This window comes from Pseudophryne corroboree, chromosome 7 (genome assembly GCF_028390025.1).
Source record: "Pseudophryne corroboree isolate aPseCor3 chromosome 7, aPseCor3.hap2, whole genome shotgun sequence".
Lineage (NCBI taxonomy): Eukaryota > Metazoa > Chordata > Amphibia > Anura > Myobatrachidae > Pseudophryne > Pseudophryne corroboree.
Window position 1 is genome coordinate 251,059,477 of NC_086450.1, and position 14,352 is coordinate 251,073,828.

The 14,352-nt window shown below is 47.5% G+C and overlaps 1 protein-coding gene across 3 annotated transcripts in view; it reads left to right on the forward strand.

Moving 5' to 3' along the window:
* Nucleotides 1–215: 215 nt before the first annotated feature.
* MOB4 (MOB family member 4, phocein) overlaps nucleotides 216–14,352 on the forward strand; it is a 307,243-nt gene continuing 293,106 nt past the window's right edge. Inside the window, exon 1 of one of the 3 annotated variants that reach the window (XM_063934094.1) lies at nucleotides 216–361. In XM_063934094.1, the coding sequence (XP_063790164.1) occupies nucleotides 302–361 (60 nt within the window). In that variant the 5' untranslated portion in view covers nucleotides 216–301. Of the gene's footprint in view, nucleotides 362–673; nucleotides 780–14,352 lie in introns of those variants that run through there. The other 2 variants (XM_063934095.1, XM_063934096.1) reach the window with 2 other exon arrangements.

Genomic DNA, 14,352 nt, shown 5'->3' on the forward strand with positions numbered 1-14,352 from the left:
CTAGTTATTATAAATGGTCTTTGTATTTATAATAACTAGTATATAGAACAAGGTTGTGGTACACACTGCAACCAGCTTGCTGTTTATAACACTCATTTCTCTTTACATTACTTCACATTCTAATTTTCAAATGAGAAGAACAGAACATTCTATTAGACGATCTCTTCCTTCTTTGTACGTCGTCGTTCGTCAGACGTCACCACATGACTAGTAGGCGGAGAGATGTAAACGTCTCCCGCCTCCTCCGCTCGCAGAGAACACCTGCATCCGGGTCTTTTCTATAGTTCTGCACTCTGTCACTATGGTCATGGCGGAGGGAACGGCAGTTTTAAGGAGGAACAGGCCTGGCACGAAAGCTCAGGTAATCACACACCTTCTGTATTACCTTTGCTCTTTTCACTGTATCTCGGGCATCGTTACGATGTTAGACGCCAGCAGATTTCTAGGGAAAGGTTGACAGTATATAGGATGTTGGAAAGGCCTAAGCCTATACAGGACGGGATGAAGGTGGAAGTGCCGTGCTGCAGTATTGTGCGGGAGGAGACATTAACCATAGTATTTATTTAATCTTGTGAGTGAGCCGCAGACATTTTTTTGGTCGTTATGCAGTTGACATAAACAAAAGCTTGAGAGTGGAAAATTTGATGGGATAGAGATGTTCCGGCAGAGCAGAGCGTCCCTGCTGGCAGGCAGTGAAACGCACGCCCATTCTCCCGGAGGTCTTTTCCGTTTTCAAGGTCCTCATCCGATGATGATACTACAGGATTAGATGGTGTGGGGTACGTCTCGTAAACCCGTACCATAACGTAAATTGCTGCCAAGCTGTGGCCAGTGCAGCTTAATGGACAGGGAACAGGTGTGCTGGAAGGTGGCACTGGCAGCGCTCAGTAGTCGCAATTTATAGTAGGGACCTCTTATAGTTCTGTATATAATAGTTTATAGTAATATAACCTTAATAAAAGTAGCAATCGCCTGGAGGAGAATAGCGATTTTTATGGTTATGTAAAGGTACTTCGTGTAAAAATGAAAATGTAACTTCATCCTAGCCCGTGTATTTGCATATCATTTTGCAGAGCTGTCGCTAAAAATCGGATTTTCTGTGTAATCTGTCGTACTTGTAATGTGCATTAATGCATAAAAAGAGGGTGATGCTGCTTTCTCACACTTCAAACTGGTCATTTTAGAATGGAGTAGTGGGATTGAGTGGAATAGGAAAGAGATTCCTGCATTGGATCGAGTAAAATGTAGATGTCAAGTAATGTTTCATGTTGTTGGTCAGGTTTATTCTTGACTTCTATCTAATGAACTGAAAAAAGTTAGGTTTTATACGTATTTATATTTATTATTATTATTATAATAATTTTTTTTTAAGGCGCCAGAAGTGTTTTGCAGCGCCGTACAAAGGGCATACAATAGAACAGTACATGGAGACAGAATTTAACATTACAGTAAACAAGTAACAAAAATAGGGTACCGGTAACCAAGAGCGCCACAATTCTCATTACATAATACAGTTTAGATGTAAATTGCGAGGGAGTAATTACTACAAGGGGCTGGCAACCTATTTGTGTTTCCTCATAATAGAGTACTTCCGATTATTTTGAATGGGTGGTATTCAGTATACCGGTTGTTGGGATCCCAGTGCACAGTATACTGGCGCCGGAATCCCGACAACTGGCATACCAACACCTTTTCTCCCTCTTGGGGGTCCACAACCGCCCTGGAGGGAGAATAGATGGCGTCCCACCGTGCCCGCAGCGTGGCGAGCGCAGCAAGCCCGCAGGGGCTGATTTGCGCTCGCCCCGCTGTCGGCAAGCCAGCGGTCGGGATCCCGGCGCCAGTATGCTGGCCCCCGGGGACCCGACCGCCGGCAACTCATACTACACCCATTTTAAATGGCAATGAGTCTGCAGGAAGCCAGTCCTTTTTGTTTTTATTTGTTTTTTTTAATGCATTGTGGATGAAAACAACTATCTGAATCTACCTCCTCTTCGCTACCTCTTTCAGTTGGAGTACCGCAAGGCTCAGTCTTGGGTCCTCTGCTTTTCTCTATAACTCATCTCTTGGTAAACTAATCAGCTCTTTTGGATTTCAGTATCATCTGTACGCAGATGATACTCAAATCTACCTATCCTCCCCTGACTTGTCCCTATCTGTACTGGGCCGTGTCACTGAATGCCTTTCTGCGATTTCATCTTGGATTACATCTCGCCACCTCAAACTTAATATAAGACAGAGTTAATTATATTTCCACCGGCCAATAGTAGGTACCAACCTGATATCTCCAACACTGTTGAAAACTCGACAATGTACCCTACACCACAAGCTCGCTGCCTAGGTGTCATCCTTGACTCTGATCTGTCCTTTGTTCCCCACATTCAATTTGTTTCAAAATCATGTAACGTGCATCTAAAAAAACATATCCAAAATACAACCATACCTTACACAAGACATTGCTAAAACTCAAATCCACGCTCTCATTATCTCCCGCATTGATTATTGCAATAGTCTCCTAACTGGTCTTCCCAAAACGAGATTCTCATCACTACAATCCATTCTGAATGCAGCTGCGAGGCTAATCTTCCTCGCTAGACGTTCATCGTCTGCAGATTCACTCTGTCAGTCCCTCCATTGGTGACCTGTATTCTACCGTATTCAATATAAAGTACTTTTACTCACACACATGGCCATTAACCAAACTACAACAATGTACTTCACCTCGCTTATCTCAAAATATCTCCCAACCCGGCCTCTTCGCTCTTCACAAGATCTGCGTCTCTCTCATCCACACTCATTACTTCCTCCCACTCACGATTGCAGGACTTTCATCATGCTGCACCCACTCTGTGGAATGCCCTACCACACACAATAAGACTCTCCTCTAGTCTCCAATCCTTCAAGCGTTTCCTGAAAACTCGCCTCTTCAGGCAAGCGTATCAAATTCCAGAACCGCCCACATAACTTTCATAAACCTTCCTATCAAATTGCATCCACTCGGCATAGTCCACACACATCCTCACATGTCTTCTCATCCTTCCTCTCGACCCCGGTTCATCATTGCTGTATGACCATATCATACAGCCCACCAAGAACCTTTGCAATCTGGTGGACAACTATGCAATAGACAGCACCTATCCTTGTGTATCCATGCCTATTTCCCTATAGATTGTAAGCTTGCGAGCAGGGCCTTCCTACCTCTGACTGTTTATTACCCAGTTTTGTTAGATTATTGTTTTGTTACCATTATTATTTCCAATTGTAAAGCGCATCGGTATTTGATGTGCTATATAAGAAACTGTAAATAAATAATAATATCTGAATAGGAGTGGATTGGGTATATACTGCATTACAAAATAAAATGTCCAAGCGGATGCTAAACCTACATTTTTGGTAAGGTGGCCTTATTTTGCTGGCAAATCTTGTCTTGTGGACTTCACAAATAATATTTAACAAAAATATATTTTGAGTAATTGGTGTATGGTGGAAATTGTATGGCTAGCTCCTCAAACAGAGTAATTTGAGGAGTTCAATGGGGCTTTTTTTTTTTTGCAGTGAAAACCTTGCGCCCATCGTGCCAAAGTTTGGATTACCATGACTATGCGCTTTCCCGATACCTGCAATATTCAACTAAATCATTTTTTCTCTAACGTCCTAAGTGGATGCTGGGACTCCGTAAGGACCATGGGGAACAGCGGCTCCGCAGGAGACAGGGCACAAAACAAAAGCTTGAGATATCAGGTGGTGTGCACCGGCTCCTCCCCCCATGACCCCCCTCCAAGCCAGTTAGATTTTTGTGCCCGGCCGAGAAGGGTGCAAACTAGGTAGCTCTCCAGAGCTGCTTAGAATAAAAGTTTAGTTAGGTTTTTTTATTTTCAGTGAGTCCTGCTGGCAACAGGCTCACTGCATCGTGGGACTAAGGGGAGAAGAAGCGAACTCACCTGAGTGCAGAGTGGATTGGGCTTCTTAGGCTACTGGACGTTAGCTCCAGAGGGACGATCACAGGTTCAGCCTGGATGGGTCACCGGAGCCGCGCCGCCGTCCCCCTTACAGAGCCAGAAGAGACGAAGGTCCGGTGAAAGCGGCGGCAGAAGACATCCTGTCTTCAAGACTAAGGTAGCGCACAGCACCGCAGCTGTGCGCCATTGCTCTCAGCACACTTCACACTCCGGTCACTGAGGGTGCAGGGCGCTGGGGGGGAGCGCCCTGAGACGCAATATAACACACATATACCTTAGCTGGCAAAAGGAATACATCACATATAGCTCCAGGGCTATATGGATGTATTTTTTCCCCTGCCATTTTACACAAAAAAGCGGGAGTTAAGGACGTCGTGAAGGGGCGGGGCCTATCTCCTCAGCACACTGGCGCCATTATTCCCTCACAGCTTCGCTGGAAGGACGGCTCCCTGATTCTCCCCTGCAGTACTGCATCTGATTCAGGGTAAAAAAGAGAAGGGGGGGCATTTTGGCAGCAAATAACTAGATTAACAGCAGCTATAAGGGATTAACACTTATATAAGGTTATCCCTATATATATATATAGCGCTGGGTGTGTGCTGGCAGACTCTCCCTCTGTCTCTCCAAAGGGCTAAGTGGGGTCCTGTCCTCTATCAGAGCATTCCCGGTGTGTGTGCTGTGTGTCGGTACGCGTGTGTCGACATGTATGAGGAGGAAAATGAGGTGGAGGCGGAGCAGTTGCCTGTGTTAGTGATGTCACCCCCTAGGGAGTCGACACCTGACTGGATGATTGTGTTTAAGCAATTAAGTGATAATGTCAGCAATTTACAAAAAACTGTTGACGACATGAGAAAGCCGGCAAATCAATTAGTGCCTGTTCAGGCGTCTCAGACACCCTCAGGGGCCCTAAAACGGCCGCTACCTCAGTGGGTCGACACGGATCCAGATACAGATACTGAATCTAGTGTCGACGGTGACGAGACAAACGTAATGTCCAGTAGGGCCACACGTTACATGATCACGGCAATGAAAGAGGCATTGAACCTTTCTGACACTACAAATACCTCAAAGGCGGGTATTATGTGGGGTGTGAAAAAACTGCCAATAGTTTTTCGTGAGTCTGAGGAAATAAATGAGGTGTGTGATAAAGCGTGGGTTTCCCCCGATAAAAAACAGCTAATTTCTAATAAGTTATTAGCACTATACCCTTTCCCGCCAGAGGTTAGGGCATGGTGGGAAACACCCCCTAGGGTAGATAAGGCGCTCACACGTTTATCTAAACAAGTAGCGTTACCGTCCCCTGATACGGCCACCCTCAAAGAACCAGCTGATAGGAGGCTGGAAAATATCCTGAAAAGTATATACACACATACTGGTGTTATACTGCGACCAGCAATCGCATCAGCCTGGATGTGCAGTGCTGGAGTCGCATGGGCGGATTCCCTGACTGAGAATATTGATACCCTGGATAGGGACAATATTCTGTTAACTATAGAACATTTAAAGGATGCATTGCTATATATGCGTGATGCGCAGAGGGATATTTGTACCCTGGCATCAAGAGTAAGCGCAATGTCCATCTCTGCCAGAAGAGCATTATGGACCAGACAGTGGTCAGGGGACGCAGATTCCAAACGGCACATGGAAGTATTGCCGTATAAGGGGGAGGAGTTATTTGGGGCTGGTCTAACAGACCTGGTGGCCACGGCAACGGCTGGAAAATCCACCTTTTTACCCCAGGTTACTTCACATCAACAGAAAAAGACATAGTCTTTTCAAACTCAGTCCTTTCGTTCCCATAAGTACAAGCGAGCAAAAGGTCACTCTTTTCTGCCCAAGGGCAGAGGAAGAGGAAAAAGGCAGCACCATGCAGCCGCTTCCCAGGAGCAGAAGCCCTCCCCTGCTTCTGCCAAGTCTTCAGCATGACGCTGGGGCTTTACAAGCAGACTCAGACAAAACCAAAGTCTCCCTCCGACAGGGAGGCAGTTCTGGAAGCCATTCACAAGCTGTACTCCCAGCAGGTGATAATCAAGGTACCCCTCTTACAACAGGGGAAGGGGTATTATTCCACACTATTTGTGGTACCGAAGCCGGACGGCTCGGTGAGACCAATATTAAATCTAAAATCTTTGAACACTTACGTAAAAAGGTTCAAATTCAAGATGGAGTCACTCAGAGCGGTGATAGCGAACCTGGAAGAGGGGGACTATATGGTGTCGCTGGACATCAAGGATGCGTATCTCCACGTCCCAATATATCCTTCTCACCAAGGGTACCTCAGGTTTGTAGTACAAAACTGTCATTATCAGTTTCAGACGCTGCCGTTTGGATTGTCCACGGCGCCTCGGGTCTTTACCAAGGTAATAACCGAAATGATGATTCTTCTACGAAGAAAAGGCATCTTAATTATCCCTTACTTGGACGATCTCCTGATAAGGGCAAGAACCAAGGAACAGTTAGAAGTCGGAGTGGCACTATCTCAGGTAGTGCTAAGTCAGCACGGATGGATTCTAAATATTCCAAAATCGCAGCTGATTCCAACGACACGTCTACTGTTCTTAGGAATGATTCTGGACACTGTCCAGAGGAAGGTGTTTCTCCCGGAGGAGAAGGCCAGGGAGTTATCCGAGCTAGTCAGGAACCTCCTAAAACCAGGACAGGTCTCAGTGCATCAGTGCACAAGGGTCCTGGGAAAAATGGTGGCTTCTTACGAAGCGATTCCATTCGGAAGATTCCATGCAAGAACTTTTCAGTGGGATCTACTGGGAAAATGGTCCGGATCGCATCTTCAGATGCATCAACGGATAACCCTGTCGCCAAGGACAAGGGTGTCTCTCCTGTGGTGGCTTCAGAGGGCTCATCTACTAGAGGGCCGCAGAATTGGCATTCAGGATTGGATCCTGGTAACCACGGATGCCAGCCTGAGAGGCTGGGGAGCAGTCACACAGGGAAGGAATTTCCAGGGCTTGTGGTCAAGCATGGAAACATCTCTTCATATAAACATTCTAGAACTAAGGGCCATTTACGATGCCTTAATTCAAGCAAAACCTCTGCTTCAGGGTCAGGCGGTGTTGATCCAGTCGGACAACATCACGTCAGTCGCCCACATAAACAGACAGGGCGGCACGAGAAGCAGGAGGGCAATGGCAGAAACTGCAAGGATTCTTCGCTGGGCGGAAAATCATGTGATAGCACTGTCAGCAGTGTTCATTCCGGGAGTGGACAACTGGGAAGCAGACTTCCTCAGCAGACACGACCTTCACCCGGGAGAGTGGGGACTTCACCCAGAAGTCTTCCACCAAATTGTAAACCGTTGGGAAAGACCAAAGGTGGACATGATGGCGTCACGTCTAAACAAAAAACTGGACAGATATTGCGCCAGGTCAAGGGACCCTCAGGCAATAGCAGTGGACGCTCTGGTAACGCCGTGGGTGTACCAGTCAGTGTATGTATTCCCTCCTCTGCCCCTCATACCGAAAGTATTGAGAATCATAAGAAGGAGAGGAGTAAGAACTATACTCGTGGTTCCGGATTGGCCAAGAAGGTCTTGGTACCCGGAACTTCAAGAGATGCTCACGGACGAACCGTGGCCTCTACCTCTAAGACAGGACCTGCTACTGCAGGGGCCTTGTCTGTTCCAAGACTTACCGCGGCTGCGTTTGACGGCATGGCGGTTGAACGCCGGATCCTGAAGGACAAGGGCATTCCAGAAGAAGTCATCCCTACTCTGGTAAAAGCCAGAAAGGAAGTAACCGCAAAACATTATCACCGCATTTGGCGTAAATATGTTGCGTGGTGTGAGGCCAAGAAGGCCCCTACACAGGAATTTCAACTGGGTCGTTTCTTGCATTTCCTGCAAACAGGACTGTCTATGGGCCTAAAATTAGGGTCCATTAAGGTTCAAATTTCGGCCCTGTCGATATTCTTCCAGAAAGAACTGGCTTCAGTACCTGAAGTTCAGACATTTGTGAAAGGGGTGCTGCACATACAGCCTCCTTTTGTGCCTCCAGTGGCACCTTGGGATCTCAATGTTGTGTTGAGATTTCTAAAATCACACTGGTTTGAACCATTGTCTACGGTAGATTTAAAATATCTCACGTGGAAGGTGTCGATGCTGTTGGCCTTGGCTTCAGCTAGGCGTGTGTCAGAATTGGCGGCTTTATCATGTAAAAGCCCTTACCTAAATTTTCATTCTGACAGGGCGGAATTGAGGACTCGTCCTCAATTTCTACCTAAGGTGGTTTCTGCATTTCACATGAACCAACCTATTGTGGTACCTGCGGCTACTAGGGACTTAGAGGACTCTAAGTTGCTGGACGTTGTCAGGGCCTTGAAAATATATGTTTCCAGGACGGCTGGAGTCAGGAAAACTGACTCGCTGTTTATCCTGTATGCACCCAACAAGCTGGGTGCTCCTGCTTCAAAGCAGACGATTGCTCGTTGGATTTGTAGTACAATTCAGCTTGCACATTCCGTGGCAGGATTGCCACAGCCAAAATCAGTAAAAGCCCATTCCACAAGGAAAGTGGGCTCATCTTGGGCGGCTGCCCGAGGGGTCTCGGCTTTACAACATTGCCCCTGACCAAGTAGCTGCTCGGCAAACACGTTTGCTAAATTCTACAAATTTGATACCCTGGCTGAGGAGGACCTGGAGTTCTCTCATTCGGTGCTGCAGAGTCATCCGCACTCTCCCGCCCGTTTGGGAGCTTTGGTATAATCCCCATGGTCCTTACGGAGTCCCAGCATCCACTTAGGACGTTAGAGAAAATAAGATTTTACTTACCGATAAATCTATTTCTCGTAGTCCGTAGTGGATGCTGGGCGCCCATCCCTAGTGCGGATTGTCTGCAATACTTGTATATAGTTATTGTTACAAAAAATTTGGGTTATTATTGTTGAGCCATCTTTTCAGAGGCTCCTTTAAAATTATCATACTGTTAACTGGGTTCAGATCATGAGTTGTACGGTGTGATTGGTGTGGCTGGTATGAGTCTTACCCGGGATTCAATATCCTTCCTTATTATGTACGCTCGTCCGGGCACGGTATCCTGACTGGCTTGGAGGGGGGTCATGGGGGGAGGAGCCGGTGCACACCACCTGATATCTCAAGCTTTTGTTTTGTGCCCTGTCTCCTGCGGAGCCGCTGTTCCCCATGGTCCTTACGGAGTCCCAGCATCCACTACGGACTACGAGAAATAGATTTATCGGTAAGTAAAATCTTATTTTCTCTTACACCCAAGAGAATGCTGGGGTCCAATTTAGTACCATGGGGTATAGATGGGTCCACTAGGAGCCACTGGCACTTCAAGAGTTTAATAACGTGGGCCGGCCCCTCCCTCTATGCCGCTCCTACCAGACTGAGTTTAGAAAATGTGCCCGGAGGAGCCGGTCACAGCTAGGGGAGCTCCTAGTTCTCAGTTTTATTTATTTTTTTCCTTAAAGTTTATAGAGTTTGTTGTCTTACATGGAGGCTGCTGGCAACAGCCTCCCTGCTTCGTGGGACTTAGGGGGAGTAGGAACCAACTTAATAGAGAGTTAATGGTTCTCTATTTCTGCTGACAGGACACTGAGCTCCTGATGGTGATGCTCGCAAGCCCACGAGGCGACCTCTCACTCCTGCAGCACGGCTGCCACCCCCTAACAGAGCCAGAAGATAGAAGAGTGGTGAATACAGTGCCGGCATCCCGGTTATCGTGTCGCCGGTGGGTATGGCGGCACAAGGGTTGGAGCGCAGCTCTGAGGTGCTGCGCTCCGTTATGGCTCTGCAACATCTCTGCATGTAGACGCTGGAGGGGCGTCCTGAGTCGGCAGGTTAACCCTACACTGGTTTATGATGTTAACAAGGGCTAATCCCGCTGTTAACATATAAAATTCTCAGGCCAGTTTAAATAAGTGCGGGAAGCCGCGTGCCAGGTCAGGGCTTCATCTCAGCGGATCCAGCACTCACCAGCGCCATTTTCTCCCTGCAGCTTACACTGAACGCTGATAGGGAGCACTGCCCTCCACATAACTCCAATGCCTCACGGTAGCAGGGTAATATAAACGAGGGGGGGGGGTAGTGTGATAACAGTACTAACTGCTCTATTAAGGGTATTTAGTTAGCGCCGGGCTTTTATCATAATAACTGCCTACAGAGGCGCTGTGTGGCTGGCTCCTTATGCTCTGTGACTCTCTGAAGGTTCTCGCAGGGAGACTGTATCTGACATTTTCCTGTGTGTTAGTGTGTATATCTCACGTTACCATGTCTAAGGACTCTGTGTCCTGCGCTGCGGAGTGTTTATCTTCTCCTGAGGAGTCTATTCCATGTACTCAGGACTGAAATATGCTTTCTCAGCCTTCTGAATCCGAACGTGCATGGATGGATTCTTTAAGGGGAATGATATCCCAGATTTCAACGAGGATGTCAAATACTGAGAAAGACTCAGTTTTTGAGGAAGACTGTGGAGGGGTTACAATATCCAGCCCTCACTACTTCATCAAAAACACCACCTACATACCCGCAAAAACGTCCACTTGCCCATATAATGCAAGCTGACACGGATACCGACTCTGATAGAGGAGACGGTGATGGGGATATGCAGGGGGGGATGTATCCCTTGCTAAAGGGGTGCAACTAATGATTGAAGCCATTAGGGATGTGTCGCACATTACTGAGAAGGTACCTAAGCAGGAAGAAGAGAATTATTTTACTGTAAATAAAGCATCCTCGCTTACCTTCCCCACTTCTAAGGAGTTAAACTCTTTGTTTGAAAAATCCTTGGAAAACCCAGAGAAAAAATGCCAAATTCCTAAAAGAATTCTCATTGCTTTTCCTTTCTCAGAAGAGGACAGGAAGAATTGGAGAAAACCCACCTATAGTAGATGCTTCTGTATCTAGGTTGTCTAAAAAGGTGGTTTTACCTGTCCCCGGTTCAACTGCCTTAAAGGACCCGGCTGACCGTAAGATTGAGACTACACTCAAATCACTATACACTGCTACAGGTGTGGCTTTAAGGCCCACTATTGCTTGTGCATGGATTTCTAAGGCTATAGTAAAGTGGTCAGGCACATTACTAGAGGACTTAGATTCTATGGATAAGAGTGACATTGACTTGTTTTTACGTCACATACAGTATTTGGCAGGTTTCATGGTGGAAGCCATGAAGGACATTGGCCTGCTTAATGCAAGGGCTACTTCCATGGCGGTCTCGGCACGCAGTGGACTCTGGCTATTCCAATGGACTGCGGATGCGGAATCCAAGAAAAGCGTGGAAAATCTACCTTTCACAGGTCAGGCCCTGTTTGGGGAAGCACTGGATGCGTGGATATCCACGGCAACTGTGGGTAAGTCAACCTTTCTTCCCTCTGCAGCTGCATCGGCTCGGAAAGCCTATCCTATGCCTGCACTGCATTCCTTTTCGGGCCACAAAATTTAAAAAATCCAAGCCCCCCCTTCTTTAGAGGAGGTCGGGGAAAATCCAGAAAACAAGGAACAGAAACCAGGTTCTGCTTCCTCCAAGTCTTCAGCATGACGGGGGACCTCGCAGCCTGGGGATCGGTCAGTTGGGAGCGAGACTAAAAGATTTCAGTCATGTCTGGGCGGCGTCGTGCCTAGACCACTGGGTAAAAGATATTGTCGCCCAGGGGTACAGACTGGAATTTCAGGTACTCCCATCTCACAGATTCTTCAAATCAGGCTTACCAGCTTCGCTGTCAGAAAGTACAATCCTGCAGGAAGCCATTCAAAAACAGGTACACACAAATGTCATTGTTTACAGTTCCACCTCACCTAAGAAACAGGGGTTATTACTCAAACCTGTTTGGTACCGAAGCCGGACGGTTCGGTAAGGCCAATATTGAACCTAAAGTATTAGTGTGTTGTCTAGCTGAATCAGTTTGGTTTGAAAGATTTCAAAGGATGAAAATTTCTAAGGGTATCGTTATACTGGACTTTTACTGGACGGAAACAACAAACAAATGCCCCCAAAAAACCTTCACAAATCAACAATACTTGGACTGCAGCTACAAATGTATGTTCACTCCTAATATTCTCCAATCCTCACTTACTCTGGAAGCTATACATTCGCTTTCTGGAAAAAAAACACCTGCAATGCAACTTTTACTCGTAACCTGGAAAACAAATGTTGGGATCCTTTTACCCTCAAGCTAAACATACCAACTTATACCTCCAGAACCAACCCTTGCATTCTCTACATTTGAGGTCCATGCAAAATACCTCTACCAACCTACAAATCTTCGAATTGCTGTCATTTACCGTCCACCTGGCATTTCCTCCAAATTCCTTGGAAACTTTGCTTCCTGGCTACCTCACTTTTTCTCTTCAGACATTCCCTCTATTATTCTAGGTGATTTCAACATCCCTATTAATAACCCCACAAAATCACCTGCCTCTAAACTCCTTAACCTCACCTCTTCACTTGGTCTCTCGCAGTGGACCACCCCACCCTCCCATGTGAACGGGAGCTCACTGGATCTGGTTTTCACTCACCGCTGCAATATTTCTGATTTCTCCAATTCCCCTTTTTCTGCTGCGGGGTACACTGGGCTCCACAGGGAATGACATTGGGGTGTAGAGTAGGATCTTGATCCGAGGCACCAACAGGCTCAAAGCTTTGACTTTTCCCAGAATGCCTAGCGCCGCCTCCTCTATAGCCCCGCCTCTGTGCACAGGAGCTCAGTTTTGTAGTTGGTGCCATGCAGTAAGCAGGCATACAACAGGGTGGCTGCTCCAGCAGCCCTGAGAGAAGCTTTTAAAGAATATTGAAGACTTCAAGGGCTGCAGCAGAGACACTGACTGTGTTAGATGTCAGTGAGACATTTCCTGCTGCAGCTCCATCACCTCCCCCAGCGGCGCTGTACACTCCCGCACCCTGGTTGCTGGGTACCTACAGCGGAGGCTCCGGTTTTCTTCTGATGTTAGTCACACACACGGCCGCTGTTCTCCCGGATCGCGTGGCTGCACTACAGGGAGGAGGTAAGGGGTCCCCGCAACGGGACCCGCTGTAAATCGCGATCCCGTGCGGCTGGTTGGAGGCGGGCTGCACAGCCTGGCGTGGACACTGTGGCAGTACAGGGACCCCACTAGACCACCAGGGCATGGGCACAGGTTGGGTTTATATCACAAAACAGTTTTCTTAAGCCCCCAGTAATCGGTGGTGAAGTCCAGCAGGGGGATAAGGCTTTGACCTGTAGCCCCTCCTCCAGCCCCAGGGTGCCATTTACAGTAAATGTTCTTGCCTGGAGCTGCATATCTCTCTCTCCCTCACTCCCAGTCACTGTTTGGGTGCCATTACACAGAGCAGCACTGTTCCTGGGACTGTTTGGGCAAATCCTCCTCTGTAAAGCCGCCTGTCTGTCAGCGCTGTGCATTTTACAGGACACTTAAGTATTCTACTTGTCTGCTGACAGTGTTAGTTAAGAAAAAGTGCATTTAGTCAGGGTTATTTAGTACAAGTACCCTGTGATATACATCCGGTCTTTACTGTGCATTGTTTTCTCTAACGTCCTAGTGGATGCTGGGACTCCGTCAGGACCATGGGGAATAGCGGGCTCCGCAGGAGACAGGGCACATCTAAATAAAGCATTTAGGATCACATGGTGCGTACTGGCTCCTCCCCCTATGACCCTCCTCCAAGCCTCAGTTAGGTTTTTGTGCCCGTCCGAGAAGGGTGCAATCTAGGTGGCTCTCCTAAAGAGCTGCTTAGAAAAAGTTTTTTTAGGTTTAAATCTCAGTGAATCCTGCTGGCAACAGGATCACTGCATCGAGGGACTTAGGGGAGAGATTTCCAACTCACCTGCGTGCAGGATGGATTGGAGTCTTAGGCTACTGGACACTTAGCTCCAGAGGGAGTCGGAACACATGTCCTCCTGGGGTTCGTCCCGGAGCCGCGCCGCCGATCCCCCTTACAGACGCTGAAGACGGAGGTCCGGAAAGCAGGCGGCAGAAGACTCCTCAGTCTTCATGAAGGTAGCGCACAGCACTGCAGCTGTGCGCCATTGTTGCTACACGTCTCACTGATTCAGTCACGGAGGGTGCAGGGCGCTGCTGGGGGCGCCCTGGGCAGCAATATTAAATACCTTTAGTGGCAAAATAAATACATCACATATAGCCATTAAGGCTATATGTATGTATTTAACCCAGGCCAGTTTTCTTAAAACCCGGGAGAAAAGCCCGCCGAAAAAGGGGCGGAGCTTATTCTCCTCAGCACTCAGCGCCATTTTCCTGCTCAGCTCCGCTGGTGAGGAAGGCTCCCAGGACTCTCCCCTGCACTGCACTACAGAAACAGGGTAACAAAGAGAAGGGGGGCATAATTTGGCGATATTGATATATTAAAAGCGCTTATATCAAAAACAACACCTTCTAGGGTTGTTTATATACATTTATAGCGTTTTTGGT